Source organism: Stegastes partitus, unplaced genomic scaffold (assembly GCF_000690725.1).
Source record: "Stegastes partitus isolate 25-593 unplaced genomic scaffold, Stegastes_partitus-1.0.2 Scaffold1403, whole genome shotgun sequence".
Classification (NCBI taxonomy): Eukaryota; Metazoa; Chordata; class Actinopteri; family Pomacentridae; genus Stegastes; species Stegastes partitus.
The window spans coordinates 56664-80144 of NW_007579134.1; the positions used below are offsets into that span (position 1 = coordinate 56664).

General features: G+C 39.1%; 1 protein-coding gene across 1 annotated transcript; it reads left to right on the top strand.

The window, feature by feature from the left end:
* Positions 1-374: 374 nt before the first annotated feature.
* LOC103370318 (B-cadherin-like) lies at positions 375-18286 on the top strand. The gene is made up of 18 exons (XM_008299332.1): positions 375-821; positions 2003-2117; positions 6496-6584; positions 7213-7626; positions 8698-8838; positions 9215-9370; positions 9994-10138; positions 11623-11795; positions 12175-12303; positions 12593-12778; positions 12999-13243; positions 14165-14307; positions 14643-14734; positions 14981-15113; positions 15304-15522; positions 16129-16259; positions 16649-16792; positions 17309-18286. Exons 1-18 carry the CDS (start codon positions 771-773, stop codon positions 17519-17521), a joined length of 2919 nt encoding a protein of 972 aa, XP_008297554.1. The 5' UTR covers positions 375-770; the 3' UTR covers positions 17522-18286.
* The last annotated feature ends 5195 nt before the right edge of the window (positions 18287-23481 follow it).

Here is a 23481-nt window from a genome sequence, read left to right on the forward strand (position 1 = left end):
CTGTACGGGCTTATTTTGAGTAGCCTGGGATCGAATTTAGTTGTATGAAAATGGGGAACCTGAAACTTCCACTGGGCTTTAGAGAGCATTTGGGTGGCTTCTGGGCAGGTTTCACATCAATTACTAAACAAAATATCTTCAGCCACAGTTACATATGTTTGGGTTTTTATTCTTAGTGACCAGCTATGGTTGGAAATTTTATTTTAAATATTAAAGTGTGTGAGAGCCAGAGACCTACAGAGAGAGATAGACACACACACACACACACACACAGAGAGAGAGAGAGAGAGAGAGAGAGAGAGAGAGAGAGAGAGAGAGAGAGAGAGAGAGAGTTGTGTGTAGAGACTGCCAGTAAGAGGAAATGAGACAGAAAGCTGTAGAACGCAGCTTGCTCAAGTCAGACACTTTAACATTGCTGATTACTAACAATTCTATCAGCCGTTGATGACAATCATCTGCGGTATACCTGCGAGCTTTTCACCTCTCAGACAGTAACAGAAACTGCTGTTGTCTGTCTGCTCAGGTATTTCCCGTCTCTATGACCATATGAGGAACCCGGAACCCGCGCACCTGTGAGCTGACGTCACACGCTGAAAGTACCTGCAGGGACTCGCCCCGCTGAGCGCCTCACTTACGGAAAGTACCTTGAGGAGAGAGGAGGACGACGCCACGACGAGAATTCACAGAGGAATATATTCATAATTCGTTTGTTTTTTAATTTTGCTCCACTTTCTACTTGCGAGGTATATTGAAAGAGGATTTACAGACCGATGGGGACCGCTCGGTTCGCGGTTTTGGGCGTTTTAATCATCGTTTTTCAGGTGAGACTTCCTCCTTGTTCATTGAACTAAACTTCACGAAGGGTTTCCATTTTTTCTTCGCTCTTTCTTCACCGTATAGCTTATTTAAACCGATAGTTAATGTTGTCGCTACACTTATTTACACTAGGTAGCACGCTGTTTGAGTAATACTGACCATTTCCCTCCTGGTTGTCTCGGGATAAGCTCGGTTATGAATGCAGTAGCTTTTCATTTTCATCCACTTTCCTGAGCCAGGACACTTGCTGCGGTTCTGAGCTGTTACCGTGGATGAGAGCAGGGCGGCTGCTCAGCTAGTGGCCAAGTTCTGTTGTAATAAGTCACTGCTTCATTAGCTTAGCAAACATGACCTGGAGACGCTCTTACCACCCAACTAATTTAAAACTAACGTCGATACAAATGTGTGTACCTCACAGCACACACGGTGGCTTTAAATCGCCATTTTTTATTTTTTTAAACTACTTGACTGTTCGCCCGCCTCGAGCGCTCTCCAGAAACTCGGCCTCGCCCTGGTTTCGCTGATGACGCTGCTGCAGGTCACAGTCCGACTCACCGTGTTTCCATCTGATCGCTTACAAACACATTTACAATGTGCTCACACCAATCGATTCTCTGTTGTAATCATACTCATCAGAAGTTTCTACAGTAGTCCTTATAGAATCAGAGTATTAGTGTGAACACGGTGTCTGACCCAGTTTTCAGTATTAAGGTGATTGATAGACTTTCAGCTGAGTAATTGACCACGAATTTCACAATCGATTGTTACCTGAGGAAAAATGCAAACATGTTGCAGTTCCATCATTTACAATGTGATTTTGAAAAAACGATTTATTTATTTAGAAATCCCGTTGATCAAACCAAGAGATTAGTTGAAACAAAACTAAAACCAAACTTAAAAGTTGTCTTTCAGAATACCGATTACACATCTCTCACTGTATTTCATTCAAATTAGGGCTGCCACTTAAAGTTCTTTTCATTTTTAGCTAATGTTCAGACTTTTTTTGGTATTATTGGAATATTGGTTTTGTCTTTTGAATGTCAGACAATAGTAAGTGTGCCTGTCGTCATTTCGTACATCCCAATGTTATTTGACCAAGCGTAAAACAAGACTGGTTGATTTTATTTTCTGTATATTGATTGTCATTACTTATCATTAAAATAACTTTCCGTTTCTGTTCTCCTAGGCCTCAGCTCCACTAACTGCTGAGGAGACAACATGTGTACCTGGATTCGACTCAAGTATGTTGATTTTCAAAATGGCCACAAAGCACCTGAGGCGAGGCACAAGACTGGGCAAAGGTAAGAGCAATCTAAGAAACTGTCCACTCAGTCGTTGCCTCGTGTATACTGTCCTGAATGAACCTGTGGTGTTAATTTGTGATGTTGGGAATAACTTTAAATGAAAGACTTGTAGTTTGTGCAAAGCCACAGAAGCATCTGGACCTGTTAGAGCCATAGATGAAACTTCTTAGCTTTTGTAAAGTGCTTCTACGACTCAGGTGGCCAGCTTCAGATTAGCTGTTCACATTGTTCTCACATGAAGCCCAAACAACCTCAGGTCTCAGCTTGCACTCACTCTGCACCTCTTTTAATGCTCTTACAGACAAAAACAATGTCCCCAAGCCTGTTTTGCAGGCTTTGATTCCAAAGTGGTGTCAAACGCTCAAAGAAAAACAGTGCTTAATTTTTGTCAGTTTACTGGAAGGGGTTTTAAGTTTTGTATATTTTCACTGGATTGTGGCTTTTAAAGAAGCTTTTTTTAATGTTTGTCAAGTCAAGTTAGTTTCCTCTATTCTTCTCTTTACTTCTCTTTCTTTTCTTTTTCCAGTTACCCTACATGTTTGTTCAGCAGCTAAGCACTGTGTAGCTGTATAGCTTTAAGACTTGTTCAACATCACTTGAGTTTTACCATGCAGTGTGGAATATAATAATGTACAAGAAGTTCTTTTCTTATGAAAAAGGATGAATTAAATAACAAAACACAGACCTCAAAGTGAAGTTTCTTTGTACTTTGTACGTGGCTGCAGCTTACTTATTTCCTTCGAGTAGAAACGAACACAGACACTCAGACTATGAAAAAAGCTGACTGAGCTCCCCTTTTATACAGGAGTACTGACTGATGGGGTCTACCAAGAGATATTTGAACTCCTCTGTTGATTCTGGTGACATATAGTCTGCGAAAACATCATCATAATGTGTGCTTTTTCCTGATCAGCTGTTTGGTGCTGTGCTGTGGCTGGTTTACAGTCAACAAAGTACAACGTGTTTGAATAGTGTCTGGCTTAGCAGGAGAGAAATTATCAGACTTTAACCCAGTTAAATTTGCTTATTGTCTCTTCTTTGTTAGCATTGTTAGCTTTTAAGAGATTGACCTGCAAACTGCATAATCGGGAAACACACTTTAGTTTTTATTAGCAAACATTTCCAACATGTCAGAAAGCATCTGACCATCTTGTAGTTGGTGTCTCATCGATAAGGGTCGGTGCTGAGAAAAATTCTGACCACTAGAGGAACCCAACTACTTATTACTACAAAGATTTTAATGACTCAATTGCCTACCCATGTGAGTCATTTGGTTTAGTTGGGGCTATTCACATCAGTACATTTAAGGGTTACGCTTACTTGGATTATAGTTAAGAAATCCCAGCACGTCGTGCCTTTCCGTCACCAACTGAGCCAGCTTGATGCCTTATCATCCAGGGCTAGCTGTTCTAATTGCATCTTTTAGCATTTATTTATTTTTTTGGTCATTTCTCTTCTGTGTCTGATTACACAAAGAGAAACTTGGAATGACTAAACTACACTGCACCAAGTAAGTCATTTATGACAGTCTGCTGCTTTCATTTTCTAACCCAGTGTGACTGAAGTCAATTTAGTGCTAGAAGTAAATTGCTGATGTTCTTGTCTGCTCTGCTCTCGCATTGTGGTTCTGAGCACACAACAACAAAAAATACAACAATTCCCCAGTCTGGAACCAGACTTCTTCATGAACAGATTCATAATAGTAGAACCCTCTGCTAAGCTCTGTTTCCCCAAATGGCTGGTTATAGCACTGATGCTGAATGCATTTTTCCCAGTGTACATGACCCCTTCCAAAGCTACAACTCCACAATACCCAACTTCAAGTATAGCACAATGGAGGCCATACTACACTTTCTCTAACTACTCACTGTGTGGACTGTTTGGCACTACAGTTCAAAATGCAGTTTTGCTTTAATTTGTTTCCCAGAAATATTGCTCATCAGGCTTGTCTCAGGAAATCTTTCTTGATTATTACCTGGTTTGCTTTGTCATTGCTGTATGTAGTGCTGGGTCAGTCATCAGTCAGACATTCCTGGGTGTGTAGGGCCTGGACTTCAATGGGAGGTCAAATGAGTTATACTGCTTTTTACAATCACAACCTGAGCTAAGCATTGAACCCTGTAATTGAGAAGCGTTTTTTTTTTTTCTAAAAACAACAACAACAACAAAAACAAACAAAGTAAACCTGTCTAGTCAATCTGTATTTGATGGATGTATGGATACAATGCACAAGCTGTGTGCACTTGCAACACCAGTTTGATCAGGTGAACTCATTCCTTATGACGCTGCTGAGCTAAAAAGTAGCACTGGGACACTTTTCACAAGTGGTTAGACAGTTAAGTCCTGGATGATATTTAAAAGTGAGCGAGAGAACTTGTAGTGTCCTGGATTTGATTTTAAAATACAGATAAAATTGAAAGCTTAAAAGATAACAAAAAGGGGGGAAATGTATGTTTTTAAAAAATATTAAAGATTACATTTTTTTGAAGGAGTTAACAGTCACTAACTTCATAGCAACTATAATGGTAGGAAGAAAGGGCTGCTTCTTGTATTGACAGATAAATCATATTTTCATTGTCATGATGATATGATAATGCCTAATAAATACAAAATAGACTAACTGAAAGGCAAAGAATAAGAAAAATAATTTTATGTACACATGCCATACATTAATACTCAGCATACAAACATTTGGCTAATCAGATGTAGCCATGCATTTGCCCCAGCTGGCTGTCACCTACCCTATGATTAATTGTCAGTTTGGCAGTGACTGTGAGGTTTGCTTGTATGATGGTTGAAGGAGGAGAGGAAAAACAAAGAAAATTTCAAAAGATGTTTTAAGTTTAGAGGAAAGTATTTTGCAGGGGATGTTGGACTTCAATTTATTTGAGTTACAATGTTAAATGCTCTTTTTTTTTCATTGGTTGCGTATTTATGTACAAGTAGTTTAATGAAAGTGTTCCCACAATACTTATTTGATTTCTCTATTTAGTGGGCAGTGGTTATTCAGTGCTTGGGGTTTGTGTTGGCAGTGTATCTATCGTAGTTCATATGGTTATCACACATTTTCCTTATATTGTGCAGGCCTAGCAGCTTTGCAATTGAAATCCACATTAAAGTGATCAAAGCTGCCATCATGAAGCATGTTCACAATGACATATAAACTGTCCCCAAAGGTGTATGGAAAAACTGAGCTTGCTGCCAGTTGCTGCTAGTTTACTGATTTCTTTGCACTTGTTCTCCTTTGTACTTGCACTTCTTGATACTTTATGGTGTCTTAGTTTGGCTATGATTTTGATTTTATTGAGTGTGGCTTACATACTTAAATCTTAATTGATTTGTGCCTTGCTGTACAAAACTTATTGGTAAAAACTAAGTGGGGGGGAAATGGCATGAATAGAAAGCAGGGCCTTTTCAGAATGGGCATTGTGCAACATTCGCTTTTTAACAGGGACGTCACCACTGTCATGAGTTCATGATAAAATACATTGCACAATTTTCAGCACATTACCTTTAAACTGAAAAAAGAAACGATTCTTGAAACTTGATAGCAATGCAGTGATTTCAGATTCTGATGGTTTGATTTAAGTCAGTTTTGAGAAATACAGTTGATTTCTCAAATCTTGTATAAATCTAATAAAACTTGTTTTGTTAAAATGGTGACATATATGAACTTTAGATTATCTTCAGTGCTGACAGTTTTAGGTGAATATAAAACTATTTTCTGTTTTAGTTAATCACAGCTGCTAAATATTCAGGAACAGCTCCAGTATGTGACGTCAAATCTGTCAAGTGCAACATAAAATTTCAATTCGTCATCTAGGTAGATAAAATCACTTGGTTTCAAATCTCTCAGGTGGGAGGTGCGACCAACTGACAAAGCTTGTCGCACCAATGCCAAAAAATAAAAAATAAAAGTTAGGCTTGAGCCCTGTATTGTTTTTCTGGATGAAAATGTAGTTGCATTTTAGTACATACAAAACAATGTAAGTAACAAAGATCTGCTAGTTATTTCTCTGTATCTTGTTTGTTGTTTCATTCATCTTTTCTCTGTATAATGAATGACCAGTCGAGGCAAACGAGTGAGCGTGGTTCTGTCACTGTTTTCTTCCTGTTAAAGTGCCACCCTGTCTTTACTCCCACTATCACCAAGTGCTGCTCAGTAGGGAATTGTTGGGTTCCTCTCATTATTAATATAATACTTCACTTTGATGTTTGTATTTTCTCAAATAATATTGTCCTAACCTCACAATATACAATGCCTTATGATAACATATGTTGTGATTTGATTCTATAAATAAATTTGAATTGAACTGATATTTAATTGAATTTGCCACATCTGTAATGGATAACTATTTATTCTGTCTATTTGCAGTGGACTTCACTGATTGCACAAACCGCACAAGATTTCCTTTCGCAATTGATGACACACGCTTCAGGGTTCAGACAAATGGCGTGATAACTGTGAGTAAAATTTAACTGACTTGATTTCAATATTGCATTTTCTGATTCTCACCTCTCCAAAATCCTCACACAACCCTTTTTACACCTATATGAGTTTAGGGTAACTATGCTGGGGTAATAGAAATAAGAAAGCAATGGAAGGGGTGAAGAATTTATTTATTTATTTTTTCTCCTTTTTACAGACCTATGAAAGAAGTAATGTTTTCCTATGATTCGCTACCAGGGTAACAAGATTGAAATATAGCATAGTAAACAATTACATGTAGAGTAAAAAATACTACAATGTGGATATTTAGATAAAGTGTGCCTGATATCTATTACACTAAAAATATCTTTCTAACAGTAGCTTTGAGTACTTTTTTGTGAATTTTTATTTAGATATACCACATACTTGGATACATACAAACTCCCTGAAATGTTGGAGGTTTGGTTGAACAGCAATAACAGCCATCGCTTTTGATCATCAATCACTGATTATCACTTTTGTCATTGTACCCTTCACAACTTTGTAAAGAATGTCATAATTGTCGCAGCAGTTCAGTTTGCTCCAGTTTGAAGTTGTGTAATGTTAGATCCAGGACCGGTTCCAGAATTTGGCTTTTGCTTATGAGTGTTTTTTCCCCTCTAGGTATACAGACAGGTTGTTCTTCATAAAGCACAGGACTTTAACATATCCACTTGGGATGCACAAGGTCGCAAAATGTCTGTTCCTGTCAGGGTAGTGCACAATGGGAAGCACCATGGGAACGACCATGGGCAGCGTCATGGGAACGACCATGGGCAGCATCATGGGAATCACCATGGGCAGCATCATGGGCAGCATCATGGGCAGCGTCATGGGCAGCATCATGGGCAGCATCATGGGCAGCATCATGAGCAGCGTCATGGGCAGCATCATGGGCAGCATCATGGGCAGCATCATGGGCAGCATCATGGGCAGCGTCATGGGAACCACCATGGGAAGCATCATGGGCAGCAACACCAAAATGTTGAGCACCACCATGTAGAAGACAAACACCAAAACCACTCTAACAACACAGAGGTAGGTTGAGAGACAGTATTGTAGTATCATGAAGTAAATTTGTTGAAATGTTTTTTCCTCCAAAAAAAAAAAAAATTACAATTGCTGGTCCCATGTGCCTCATATTGTTAGCAAGGGCTAAGACCTTGTCAGGGGCAGTCTGTCAGTAAGAAATGTCTGCATGCAAAGACTGTTTTGCGTTAACACACACTGCCCCTTTGTGGCGGTGCATGAATAGACAACTCTCACCAGTTCTGTTTTCTTAGTCTGTTACATAGCTTTATCATTCCAGCCATACTAGATTATTTGTAAGCCATACAATTGCATATTAAGATGCATAAAGGCAGAATTTCAGTATGTGTAATGTAAGGTAACAGCAGTACTTCAGTGTTTATTATACAGCACAGATTAACTTTTGAAGCACCTTCTTTATTTCAGCCAGATGATATGGATACAATTCATTATTTGTGCAAATTTGTCTCATCCTGCATGACTCTGTGGGAAACTGTTCAAGTAAATAAGCTAATTATTAGTGCTATGGTAATAATTTGCAGTGGATTGAATGATAATGGACCACTACGTGGATTAAAAGGGAGCCCTGGCATATCCACTTTCTATGCCTAAGCTGTCAGCAAACTCTTGCACGTCAACCAGGCACTGACATAACCTGAAGGTGCCCTTGAAAATAAGCTTGTGATCCCGAGATAAATGTACAGTAGGTTTAATATTCACTCACCCAGTCTACATTTGGCTTGCCAGAGCTTGTGAGCTGTGAACAGCTGCCTTTAGTTTGGTTTCCATTCTCATTGGGTTTAGGACTATAAGGGAACCTTCAACAAGGTTTAATCTAAACAAATGTTGTGTACTTTATTGCTAACAGAGTCACTCTCCTCATATCTGTTTGTGTTTGGGTGCAGAGTTGCTTGAGAGCAGCTTGTCCTGGCTCACAGTGGTTAGGAGATGGGTACACCCATTTTATGCCAATACTGAGGCGTACTGTAAGATTAGTGCCCCTTGTTCTAATTTGCCCCTTTCTAGGAGTGGTGTGCTTTCAACCCCTTACTGAAAAACAATGCCTTCATGTTTTCCCAGAGTGCAGCTGATCGACAGGTGCCCATTCTACTTTTTCGAAAGTCAGTTAAAGGACTGAACAGGAGGAAAAGAGACTGGGTTATTCCTGACCTCTCTGTTGTTGAGAATGACAGAGGACCTTATCCCCTCAAAGTATCTCAGGTAAGAGAAACTGAAGTCTCTGTTACTGGGAATGTGATCATGAACATTTTTTATTATTTAGTATTTGTTTTAGCAAAGGATTTTTGAATGTTGGTTTCTACAGCAGTAGCTGTGTTCTAATTGTTATTCCTTTATTATTATTATTTTTTTTGTACTTATAGTGTGTTCAAATAGAAATTTGGGTTTTCTTATGTTGCTGTGTGCACAGCAGTTAGTTATTTATTAATCCTGTAAACCTGAGATTGAAGTTAATTGCTCAAGTTAATTGCTCAAGTTAATTGCTCGAGTTAATTAATTAATTAGTTTCTCAGAACAACAAAGTTGATTTTGAAGTTGTTTTGCAAAATTGTAACTGTCACTGCTGTATTTTGTCCAGATCCGCTCGAATGAAGATAAAATAAAGAAGATCTTTTACAGTATCACTGGTCCAGGAGCCGATCAGCCTCCAGTTGGTCTTTTCAACATGGACAGAACAACTGGAATTCTGTATCTCACACAACCACTTGACCGAGAGAAGCAAGACAAATATACGGTATAAATCTCCTCTGTGATAGTTTTCTTTCGTTTTCCAAATGTTAATTCTTCCTCTACCTCAGAGGGCAGTGGCTATGGTTGATTTTAGTTCATGTAGGTAATACTGTGTTATTTATTAAGCACCCCCGACTAAAAAACGCATGTCCAGACAACCGCCACCACTAACCCCTCCGAGATAATTTACTTCTTTGCTGACCTGCTGCTTTGCTTTGAAATCAGTAATATTCAAAAGTCAATTTACCAAACTGTGTAACTGCACATCTTGTGTCACACTGATGGACTCTCCATGTCTTCAATAACTGAACTGTGTTTAACGTGGTATTTTTCAATGTTCAGTGCTCAGTTTTGCCTGGAGTTCTGTCCAGCAAAACAAACAAAAAAAAAAACTTTTTTGGAAGAACAAAAACACGTCTGTCTTTAATATCACCACTAGATAAAAAGTAAATGCTATGTGAGATTTTCTCATATCTTAAATGTCTTACAAACGTGAGAGCATTTCGTTCTTCAAAAAAACATTGTAAAACTGATATTTTAAAAAGTTCTTTTTATTATTTTCATCAGCATAATGTAATAATGAATGAATCTGCATGGATTCTAATTGTAACTTGTTTGTCTTGTCAGTTTCTAGCACATGCCGTGGCAGAAGGTGCAGGAACAGCTGAGGACCCCATGGATATTGTCGTCAATGTAATTGACCAGAATGACAACAAACCTGTTTTTGCTCAAGCCACCTTTGTGGGAGAAGTTGCTGAGGCCTCAGCAATAGGTACTGTCAGTGGATTTAATTTTAACCATGAAAAAATACTTATTTTTCACTTTTACAGTAGATGAGAACAGAATAGAACTGCTAATGTCTGTCCAAACTTTACTTAAACACAGTGATGTGTGAGGTCTGAACATTCTCTAATGTAAACTCTAAACCCAAAAATGTCTGTAGGTACCACTGTGGGGGATAAAGGTAGTACATCTTCTGGAAATAGTTTTTTGACATATTCAAAACAAGCAACATTTTTGTTCTATTGAAACAGTGTCCACCTATAAATGTAGTATACTTGAACACAACCAAAAGAAAAATGTCCTTTTAAAGCCATTCATTCAACAACTATATCAGTCGATGTAATACTCTGGAAAAAGTACACTGCCCCCCATTAGCAGAAATGACTTCTTGTATGCATTTTTGCCTAAATGTCCCTGACTCTCTGACCTGGGCTTGCTGAAATCTTTTGACCAAGTTCCCACATGAAAGCAGGGTTGAAGTAGGTGCCAGTGTCTACAAAATTGAGGAATACAAATTTGCAGAAGAAGTTGGAAATTAAAAAACACGAGTGTGTGCTACTGAGGAGGGCACAATGTTTGGATCAAAAACAATGTTTGGATCAAAAACTCTTCACCTTGTTAATTGTTCATTTTCTTGGGAATTTATGGTAGAGGGCCATACATTGATGAACTACATCATTATCCCCACTCACAGATAAAGGAAACAATTTTCTGGGTTAAGTCAGACTTTGAGGGAATAGTTGGTTCTCAGTCTGTTGGATCTGTGAGGAATGGGCATGCGTATAGACGCTTGACAAGGACTGAGTCATTATGGATGGATGAGTGTGTCATTGCACCTTAGAAACAACAAGGTTTGTTGCGAGCGCCCTGTTTGCAGTGATGAGTATCCAATGATATTTATTTGAGAAGGATAACCAGTAACAGGCTGTTGAAGGATATGTTGGCAAAAGCCTGATTTGCAGCAGCCCCAACGCTAAGTTTACAGGACTTACGTGAACTACTGTTTCTGTCATAATACCAGGTATGAGGGGATGTGTTAAGTACATGCTTTCCTGTGAAAGACCAACAGTATATTTGCAGAGGTGGTCAGACTATTTTGAACTCATTGTATTGAATTTTAAATGGGCAAATCAAAAATGGATGTAAACACAAATCAGGTCATTGCTGCCATGTGGTAGTTGTGTAAATCTTCTTTTGTTTTTAGTTTATGCAATGCATCATTGCTAAGTGACGGATTCTACACTAGTCCACTTAATGGAGTGTCATAACTCTCTCAAAATGTTGAGCAAAGACTACAAAAATACTAAACAACTGACTAACAGTGCACACCACAATCAATAGATGCTTTTACGGTTACTTGCATAATTCTGGCCCTCTTCAGGCTTTATTTGTAAATCAACTTTTTAACCAAGTGTTCTAAAAATTTTGCGAAGTCTCTGTTCTTATTTTCACCTCTGTAATCCTTCTGTCCAGGTTATGAGGTGATCAGAGTTAACGCTACAGATGCTGACCAGCAAAATACTGACAACTCGGATATCCGCTACCGTATACTGAGCCAGGAGCCAGCGTTGCCCAGTAGTCCCCTGTTTGTCATCAACTCGGTCAATGGAGTCATCAGAGTGAATTCTGGTGGTCTAGACAGAGAGGTAAGGCTCCTAAAAACAGATATTGTCTGTCTTAGTGTGTTTTCATACCTATCTACTTAAATGATCAGTGCTTCAACCTGTTCTTCAATTTAATTTGGTTCAGTTTGGCCAGTGTAAATGATTCCATGAGAGCTCTGGTGTAGACCAGATAACTCCACTGAGACAGATGCAGACTGACCAAAAGGTGTTTTTTGATCCTCTTTTAGAGTCTGCATGGAAAAAAATAACAAAACCTTAGAAAAAAACACATTAGCTCACATTAAATTGAACTTTAAAGTGAGAGGTATCTTAATTGATTCTCCTCCAACTGATTCTGTTAGTCAAAATGTTTATGCCTTCTTGTTGATGAGTTACATTCATTATGTGTCTCTTCCAACAGAAATATCCACAGTACACTCTGACCGTGCAAGCAGCAGATAGGGTAGGAGAAGGTCTGACTGGACAGGCAAAAGTAATCCTCAAGGTGACAGATAGCAACGACAACGCTCCACAGTTTACTCAGCCCTCTGTAAGTACAACATACTTGTGACTGGAAATATACTGTTAATTTGCTGTGTTTACCTACTAATTTATTAGAACGGATTGGCACATTGATTGCATGTTTTTCAGCATTTTCTGGCTAAAAGTAAACAAGTTATATTCCATACCTGTACAGGGAATTAAGTCAACATCACACAGACCGTGAACATGGGGATCCTTTAGAATTATTCTTTTAATTCTTAGTGAGCAACCAACCAATTTTCTTCAATCTTTATTTTCACTCCCACATTTTGAACACATCCCTTGCATTTTTCCAGTATGAGGCATCAGTTGCAGAAAACAAAGTGGATGCTCTGATCGTCACAATGTCAGTAACAGATGGCGACGAGGTCCATTCCCCAGCCTGGAATGCCAAGTTCAAGATTGTTGATGGTGATCCTGAAGGACTTTTTACAGTGAAAACAGCAAGTAACAAACAAGAGGGAATCATTACAACTGCCAAGGTATGAAGTAAAACAGAAATTCTCAAACAAGACATAATATTAAAGTTGTGAGATTTTGATTAATAAAAATATGTTTGTTCATGGAGGATTTTTTTTTTGCAACCTATGGCAGTTCATTGACTAAATCAATGAACTGCCATAATTCCACATAAATGTGTAACAGTTAAAGAACATGTTTGTCTGATCAGTTGTGCTGGTGCTTTTCCCTTCATCCAACCAGGGTCTTGACTTTGAGAAGGTCAGCAAGCACACCCTGTTGGTTACAGTGGAGAATGAGGTTCCTTTTGCGACTCCACTGCCTACTTCTACAGCCACAGTGGTGGTCAATGTGGAGGATGTTAATGAAGCTCCAGTCTTTGAACCAAAAGAGAAGCTTGTGTCAAAACCGGAGGACCTTGCTGTCGACAGTGACGTGGTGCAGTACTTGGCTACTGATCCAGACACTGCACGCAAACAGACAGTCATGTAAGTGCAAACGGAGGACAGAAATCCCTTGTTAGTTTGAACATGTATTTAAACACATGGTTCACATTGAGTCAATAGATAGTTTGCTATTGTTGCCTTTATATACTGTATAGTGGCCCTAAAATGTCCACAATGGAGCTGTAAAAGTCCACAGCATGTACACTTTCTGCAAACAATCCCACAATACATTGCAATACATTTTTCAGATGTGAAAACAGCATCTGTGCATCTCTACAGCTGTCAGTCAGTGAGACATGAGTGTAAATCACTATTTCACTAGAAGTGCATACAATTTATTAGCCTGTTCAGTGTATGTGGTAACAGAAGTAGGGATCAAATGAACAAGATGGTTATTTCAGACACAGCCGCAGTATTTTCTAAAATCCTATGAATTCCAGTTGTACAAATAAAGAAATACCTTGTCACTTTGAACAGGGCTAGACAGAATTTGAAAAGAGAAAATTCAATTCTCTAACCTCAGAAGTGCAGGAAAGAAGTTATTTATCTGTAAAACTCCGAAGTCAACCTCTTCTTCTAGATGAATTGTCGGCACATTACAGAACTTCTTTTCCAGCGTCATACGAGCAGCCATGTTGTTGAAAGCTGCTCCATCTCTCTTTAGTGATTGGGACAGTTAAATAGAAGTAAATATTAGGTATAGAATAAAAAAAAAAGAATCTCTAGTCAATATAAATTACCTGCTTCGAATGATTTTACTATATTGGTGCAATTAATCTTAAATTTTCTTTGCCTAATACTGTTTAAATGCAGATAGACTTTGCTACATGTCTGACTTAAATTGCTCCTTGTTCAAACAGAAAAAAAACACAGTATACCCCATTGTATGACATGAATCTACATTCAATCAAATATGTTTGCATAGAGTTTACATTTTTTTGTGACTGTTTTGCCCCTGTCCAGGTATAAAATAATTAGTGACCCTGCGGGCTGGCTGAACGTGGCCAAGGATACAGGCCTGATTACAGTGAAAGGCCTCATGGACAGAGAGTCCCACTTTGTCAAGGACAACAAATACACAGCACTCATTGGTGCATATGATGATGGTAAGTGGGAGACAATATTGATAGCTAAGATGTACGGCTTCTGTTAGTATTGCCATGAAATTAAGACTTTGATGGTGTATAGGAATGGGAAGCCTAATCTGCAGTGGGTTAACCCAAAAGTAAAAACTAACAGTTGAATGTTTTAATCTCATAATCTCAAACAGTCCAGATAAAAAGAACTCTGCCTATACCCTACTCAGGAAGAGCTTTCTGCAAAAATATCAACTTTTTGGATTTGATAGCTGCTAAAAAACTAAGAAGTCTAAATATATATTTTATCTTGCTAGAAAGATGGAAGTTTCCCAGTAATTCATGTTTTACTCTTCTGTCGCCAGATGAAGTCCCAGCCACAGGAACTGGTACTCTGATGATCAAGCTTGAAGATGTCAATGACAATGCACCCACCATTTTAGAACGTGAATTTAAGGTGGGTCTTATTTCCAAATAGCAGAGGAGTTGTCATGTGTTCAGCATTTCCATTGCAGATGAAGTTTAATGTGGAAGTTTGTGGTGGTGTGATTGGGTGTGTTTTAAATTAGACTGATTTTCAAGATGTGATAGAATAAAAAGTCAAATCAATAATGAATTCCTAACTCAAGAAAAACAAATCCAACTGTGTGCATTAGCATACCAGCATAAAGATAAGCTTTAATGTGACGTTGTGTTTCCTCAGGTGTGTAACAGGCAGCCGTCTCCTCAGCTGCTGGGTGTAACAGATAAAGATGGACCGGGCTTTGCTGCTCCATACAGAGTCTCTATGCAGGGCATGTCGAAGGCCAACTGGACCGCTAGGATGAACGACACCAGTATGTGCACTCAGTTAGATGGGTCATTCCTGGGAGAATTTTTTACCTTTTTTTTTTTTTTTTAAATGATAGCAACTACAAACTTACAATATGTAAATACAATTTAAAAAGCCAGTAAAGATGAATTTCAAATATTTTGGTGCAAAATGTTTTTTTATTTTTTTAATTTTCTCTATTTTTATCTTTACAGAAACGGGCATCATCCTGAATTTAGCCAGAGAGCTGGAGAGTGGACACTACACGGTGGTCCTGAGGGTTGCAGACACCGAGGGTGTGGAGCAGGACAACACCATTCATGCTGAAGTGTGTGACTGCACTGGAGCTGAAGTGGTGTGTGCAGGGCTTAGGGAAGCTGGCACCAACCTGCCCGTCATCCTAGGAATACTTGCAGGCATCCTGTTGCTACTGAGTGAGTTTAATATTTCTGTACCTTTAGCTCAAGAGGGAAATATGCTTCTTAGAATTCCAGCAATGGATGGATGGATGGATGGATGGATGGATGGATTTTAGGTTTAAATTGTAGCTTGGAAACCAAATCATAGTCAGTAAGCTTTGCATCATTGCTGTGGTTCGGACCCCTGATCTGAGCAACTGTGAGCATCGAGAAGAGCTCTGAATGTTTCAGTGATCTGAAATTTACTGTACAGTTTTACTATACCTTTAATATATTACAGTTTAAAGATGATTTAATACATTCTTGTTACTTGGTGTTCATAGAACTACACTGTTTTGATGATTTTGAGTTAGTTATCTCCCTTAATAGTTAGCACTAGCTTGGCAGCCTCTATTGATTGACAATAGTAACTTGATAGTAGCACAGAAGAACAGGGTATTTCAGGCTTCGATACGCACACAATACTGGTTAGTAACTACATTATCAGTTTTGATTTTTATTACCATTAAGTGAATCGTCCAGTTGTACAATTGCTTTCACGTCCTCAGCTTAGTGGAATTTGTTTGGACTTGTGACTTATGACCCAGGTGCATTGTGTTAAGTTTTGCACTCTGTCTTTAGTGCTGTCACTACTGCTTCTGCTGTTTGCAAGACGAAGGCGAGGAGAGAAGAAGGAGCCTCTACTGCAGGACAATGACATCAGAGACAACATCTATTACTATGATGAAGAGGGAGGTGGAGAGGATGATCAGGTAAAGATTGTGAACATATGCTTAGTTCAATAATTAAAACAGGACACGTGTCACTAAAATGCCACTATACACATCTTTTACACATCAACCATCTTTCCAGGTGACATCAAATCAAGATCTACTGTGTATGTTAAAAAGTTGTATAGTCTCTGTTTTATCTGCAAGTATGTGTGTGTTTATATGTATTGTTTTATTTTATTTATGCATTTATTTTTGTACATTGCCATGTATTGGGGATGGATTTGGGATGTGGTTTCATATCCTGAGAACATTTTATACATGATTTGCTAATGTAGAAACCAATAAACATCTGTTTGCAAAAAAAAGTTGTATAACAATAAAATACAATATGTTCCATATAATAATCTCACGAACTTACTTTCCCTCAGGACTATGATCTGAGTGTTCTCCATCGTGGTCTAGACAACCGCCCCGAGGTGTTCAGGAACGACGTGGTTCCCAATTTCATGCCTGCTCCTCAGTACCGTCCTCGCCCCGCCAACCCAGAAGAGATCGGCAACTTCATCGATGATGTGAGTAAAACAAGAAAAAAAAATTCACCTTAACATAATCAAGCGTGGTCATTTTTCATTCATTACCGTAGCTTATTTGTTTTATTTACTGTTCCAAATTCTATCCAAAATACAAGATAAGAGCACACACACACTGTATATTTCTCTTCTCATGCAAAATATTAGTGCATTGTTAATTCAGAATGTGCCTGTTTGGAACACACTAATTGCTTGGCCTCCAGTATGACTACTTACAACCTTCTCAATAACAGCAAAAGCCACTCATCCAAACTACTTCACCCTGGAGTCTGCCTTAGCTGACCATCAACAATACAACTGTCGAGTTTGAAGTGACAAACACCTTGATTTCTTAGCGAGATGAACAACACAAACTGAAAGACTGTGTTGATTTGGAGTCTCAGTTGCTTATGGTCATGTTTGGCATGATATAGGGGTTTCCCCCATCTCTCCATATTTATTGATATATTAAAACAATTTCTGTGAAATGAGAACATGTATCATTTTCTCCTCCCTCAGAACCTGAAGGCAGCAGACAATGACCCGACAGCGCCCCCCTATGACTCCTTGCTGGTGTTTGACTATGAGGGAGGTGGCTCTGATGCAGGAAGCCTCTCCTCTCTGAATTCATCGAGCAGCGGGGACCAAGACTACGATTGCCTCCAGGAGTGGGGTCCCCGCTTCAAGAAATTGGCTGACATGTACGGAGGTGGAGAAGATGACATGCTATAAATGTACCAAAGAATGAACCCTAACAACTGAAAAGTGGAATCACGCATGGCTGTGTGTATGTTAGATTTATGAATGTGTGGCAGGAAAACTACTCGGTCTGCTAACATAGCTAGTTGCTATGTTGATGTGCTGCTAGTTTTGTACTGTGGATTGGTTTGCCTTTTCAGTGCAGTCCCATTAACGGTTAACAGCCACTGCTCAGAAGCCAAAGGATGAGTTCGTTTTTATACACGAGTTCCACATTTTCAGTGGTTAAGCTCTGTGTGCCTGTCTTAATCTGTTTTCGACTCCTAGGCTAAAGACTAAAAATGATTTTTGTTTGTTTTCTGTTCACTGAGCTCTCAAGCCACAGTGCAGATTCTTTAGCCTGTGTGACAGCTAACACAATGACACTGGACACATGCACACAGAGGCTTACACCTGCACTAGAAACATTTGGCAGTGTATGTATTACATTTTCTTCTTTTATTTTTGTTTGTTGTGAAGTTTGTACTACTGTTTTGTATTTCTGTTTGAGAGATTTAATTAGAAATGATCAAGAGATCAATGATACAGGTAGTCAGCCAATGGTACGTTACCCTGAGTGCTCGATGCGTTATCAATAAATGCTTTTTAAAAATGTTTAGTAAGAGTTTGTTCAGTTGATGTTGTCTTTATTTACACTGCATTGTCAAAAATATTCTTACAGTTAACTCCAAAGGTACTTTATTATTAATGCTTTGTTGAATTGGATTTTTTTAAAATAAAGTTATCTTAATACAATGATGGATTTGTGGATGGTCTTTTGTTTCTTTTATAAAAATTAGTCTTTCATTTGAACTACATTAGACAACCAGAACGTATAGTGCTGTATAGCAGCAGTAGTGCCAAAAGTACTGAATGAGAGAAGTTGTTTGGTTAACACATGCAATAACCTTTCTTTTCAGTGCAGGTGATGGCAGAGAAAGCTGTTTGAATGACCCACACAATTGTTGCCATTTATTCTGTTTGATTAAAAGTCTGTGGCCTAATGCCAGTCTCCTTGTTCACAAATTCTGCGGTGTGCTCCTCGAAGTGCATGAGTGCTCAGGACTGTCCCACTCCCAAATCATCAAGTGAATGAGGCAGACTTTGTGATGCTTTTACACAGTCTGAGTGCATATCCAGACTGTCCTGAGGATCTTACCCATAATTCATAGTGAAATATTTGACATGAACATGCTTGCCACAGATTGTAGACAAATCAAGCATGGATGGCAGAGAGAAGAAATCTGGTCAGTGACAGATGCTAGTTGTTTAAATGTCCACATATGATGTAGTCATGTTTGTGACTTAGCAGTTTTCTAAAATCTAGAAATATAATGTCAGAAGCAGTTATCATCTAAGCTGCTCATCACACTGTGAATGAACCTCAAGTCTAAATTAATTTTTTTTCATGGTGATGCATGGTTTCCAAAACTGCCGTATATTGTGTGTCTCATTATCTCACACACTTGGCATTGCTGCTGACACCAGTTGTGTAGCCTAACAGTGCTTAGGCTTTAGAGTAGAGATTGGGATTGGGCTTGTATGTACAACTGCGCCCCAAAGCACACTTGAATACAGTTTCATCGTCCCCTGTACATAACTTCCAGCACCAGAATTACCAAAGAACACTGCCATGAAGGTTAATATCCCCTCAGGAGACATAACACCTCTTAACCTTTGCTCATGCTGCTGTTCGTGTTTTTTGCTATTAGAGCAAATTTTTATGTATTTATTTATTAAATATAATCAAACTGTGTAATTTGTCAGACTTCATGAATATTAAAGTAAGCTCAGTGGTCTCTACAGTCAGCAGATGTGAATCCAGTAAAACACCTCTGGCATGTGGTAGAACAGGAGACTCACAGGAGACTAAATGTGCAGATGACAAATCTGTAGAAATGTTTTTGAATTGTCCATTTCATAGAGTGACATTTTGTTGTTGTATGTCAGAGGAAGGTCACCAACATGCTGTACAATCTGTGACTCCATGAACTGAGGCTGTTTGAGAGCAAGAGGAGGCCCAACCCAGTATTTGTACAGTGTTCCTAAGAAAGTGCACAGCGAGTTAATGATTCACATAATTTTTTCACACATCAACTCATTCAGTAAGACCTGTGAGCTGTATTCAAGAATCTACAGTAATGCTAATGCTTACTGATATGTCAATCTGCACAACCTTAAAACCTGCATAATATTGTTTGTCCCCCTTGCACTGCCCAAACAGCTCTGGACCTCTGGTGATGTCCTTTGGTGTGTGGTGCTGGGACACTGGCAATGGATCTTTGGTCTTTGGTCTTTGTGGTCATTGTGAATCACGATTGGTCCAGTACATCCTGAAAATGCTCAGCTGGACAGGAATTTGGGGAGTTTGGAAACAAGGCAAGTACCCTGGGTCTTAATTGTGCTCCCCAAGCTGGGCAGTTTTGCAGTGTGGGAGGCAGTTTCGATGAGTGATACATGTCAAAGTGACATCCACATACATTAGGTTCCCCAGCAGGACATTGTAATGTAAGGATCAATGTCATTCACCTCACCTGGCAGTGGTTTTTAATGCTTTGACTGATCAGTCTCTGTCAATGTTGTGTTATCATTTTGTGTCCTCTGCCCTCTCGTGGCCAACAAACGTTACTGCAGCCTCTGTCTCAACGCTGCATGAGTGCCTTTTGGATTATACAGACACTTTACGAACTGCTTCCATAACATCAGGATTCAAGTGTCCCAGTGTACAATTTAAATAGCTGTCAACCAATCAGAGTTTGCTGTTAGGTCAGTGGTTTTAATGCTATGGCAAATCTATGTAGTTACTGATCTGGGTGCTCTTAATTATTTTTCCCACTAGGTGTCAGCAAAGAACTTTTATCATCTTCTGACATTTGGTCAACAAAAAAGGTATTTATTCCATTGAAACATCTTGAAATAATTAACACAGTTGGGACTTTTTTGTTGAGATATTGTCAGGGGTATGAATATTTCTGAACATGAGCGATCACTTTTGGACATATCTATTATTTTGCAAATGAAGTTTAGCCAACTTGTATGTGGATTTGTGCGTAGCAACAAATAGACAAAAGATACACAGAGAGAACCAACACAATAGCTTTTACAAATGAAGAATCTAAAAAAGAATGTTATTTTCCATGGAGTATGAATAATTTTGAGGACGACTTTATCACATGCACTGTATATGTGGTGGGTAGAATCACTGTAGCCTGACTACAAATGGTCTGCGCTAAATGGTCTGCACTTATATAGCGCTTTTCTACCTTTGCGGCACTCAAGGCGCTTTACAATGTTTCTCATTCACCCATTCACACACACATTCATACACCAATGGCGACAGAGCTGCCATGCAAGGCGCGAATCTGCCATTGGGAGCCATTTGGGGTTCGGTGTCTTGCCCAAAGACACTTCGGCATGTGGGAGGAACCGGGGATCGAACCGCCAACCTTGCCATTAGTGGACAACCCACTCTACCTGAGCCACAGCCGCCCAAAACTACAGTCACTGGTAATATCTAAAGCAGAGTTTATGCTTATCATTGCTGCCCTTATGCATTGAGACGAAAGGTGTAGGCTTTTTCAGTAAATGTTGCAAAAATGAAGATGAATGTGTTTCTCGCTGTTCATTCTGGTGATGTGCTCTTGCAGATATTTTGAGCCCCTTTAAACACTTTTGACTCATCCAGATCATTAGATAGTAAAATAGGGTATGCTATAAATGGTCTACACTTGTACAGTACTTTTCTACCTTAGTGGTACTCAAAGGGCTTCACAATGTGTTTCTCATTTGCTGATTCAAACACACCGAGCTGCCATGCAAGGTGCTCGCCTGCCATCGGGTGCAAGTTCAAGTTCAGGGTCTTGCCCAAGGATACTTCGAGATGTGGCGGGGGGATTAAACCATGGATTCGTGGACAACCTGAAAAAATTCTGAAAATAACTGTTGCCTAGGAACGACTCTTATTTAGAAGTTTAACCCAACAAGTATGGAGCCACTAAACATTCATTGACTTATAGATGTTGGTCTGGGACATGGTAGAACCTGTTAGAATATGTATCAAGACTTTGTTAATATCATTAGGAGCAGCTGTGTTATTTTGTCTTGAAGCTGCTGTTAGATATGTCCTGCTGAGAGCGCTACTATAACATTATCCATTGCTGATGGAGGCAGCCATGTTAAGAGTCCTTCTCTTTTAGTCCACTATCAATCAGCCAATCACCTGTCACTAGTCGCTATGGTGATTCTCGCCTTTTTAGTGGCAGTGCAGAGAAAGGAGCAGTCAGGCAGATTAAGGATCAACCCCTCGAACAAACCATCAAAGCTCAAAAACTATAAGTCATATTGAAAAAAATCTTTCACTGTGTGAAGCACAGTCTTGTTTTGAACACGCTGGTGTATTTTCATGTCCGCACTGTGTGTTATACAGATTTGCCGGCAGGTTAGAGAGACCCACTATTGCTTATTTTGCCCGAGACTTCACAGCACAGATTAAATGGGAGTTAATGAGAGGTTTGGTCGGCACAGTCTGTGCTCTGAGGTGATTTATAAAAAATTTTAAAAATAAAAGTCCTATAGCAATAAGGTCACAGCGGGTGGAAGAGGGCAAAAATACCTGAATTAGTGATCACACATGATTTCACCCACTCTAAGTGAATGAAGATTCATAATTTTCTGCTGTGACTGAGTGAAACCATAAAATAAATCAAAACATGGCTTTAGATGAATAACATTCAAAGCCTTGTGAGCCATTTCAACTTTGAATGAGGTTTCTCCTGTAAAACACACCAAAGCGACATGGTTCCAAAGGTGAGTGGGTTTTGGCAGTTGTCTGACCAACTTCCTGTTCATTTCAATGGGGTTTTTTTGAGGCAGTTTTTTTTTAATTTCTTTTTTTTACAAATTTTGTAAACACCACACAACGTATCACTAACGAAAATCATAGCACATCATTCCCGAGCCGTACATTTAATATATAATTTTTTACTGGTTTTCTCAATGCTCAATGCTATTCGTTCCACTGCCATCTGACTAAATCTAGGGTCTTGAATAATTTAGTTATTCCATTTATGTACAAGCCGTAAACAGCACTAACTTTCAAATGGTTCCATAACTCCTAATACGCCACTGAAAGCTCTGAACTTATAAGATGTTTGACTGAGAAGTTAAATCACAAGCTAACTCTTTGTTTCGACTGAGATCTCCCACCTGCTGCCACTGCTCTCCTTGTCTGACCCACCTGCTGCTGCTGTCTCTTCATGTCACATTAACCTGACACTCTGAAGACGTTATTCCCAGCAGGACATGAACAGTCCACAGCAGCCCACTGTTTCAGCCAACTCTAACACTTTCTATGGGACTGCCTGAAAGATAAAAACACAACTTAACAGATCTAAAAATCAATGGTATTTGTTTGGGGGAGTTTTAGCTGTCAAACAATGTATCCCTGGAAGTTTTTTTTTTGTTTCTTATTAATCCATCATTGGAAGTCAGGTTTTCTCATGTTAAAGTAAAGTCACATTTTTAAGTTCTAACATGGTCTAAAAATAGAAATTTGACATTTTAGACTCAATGAACTCGAAACAAAACAAAAGTATACATTTGCATCAAGGAAACTAGAAGGTTCATTTCAATTCAATTTTATTTGTAGAACGCAGTTTACAACATATGTCATCACATAGCTTAACATAGAACCAGGCTCAGGGAAGGCGGCCATCTGCCTCAACTACTAGTTGGGTGAGAGTGGGAATGGGGGGCAACAGGATAGCAGATGGAGAGCAAGCAATAGAACAGAACAATAAATATGAATATAAGTATTTTGGGGTGAGGCCAGTGGCTGCAGGGCAGGGACGTGAAGCTCCAGATCCAGAGACATCCGCAGAGAGAAGAAGCACAGGACCTAGGAAACACAGAGTTAGTGACATGTAATGGTGGTTACAACTGTATGGGAGAGAGTA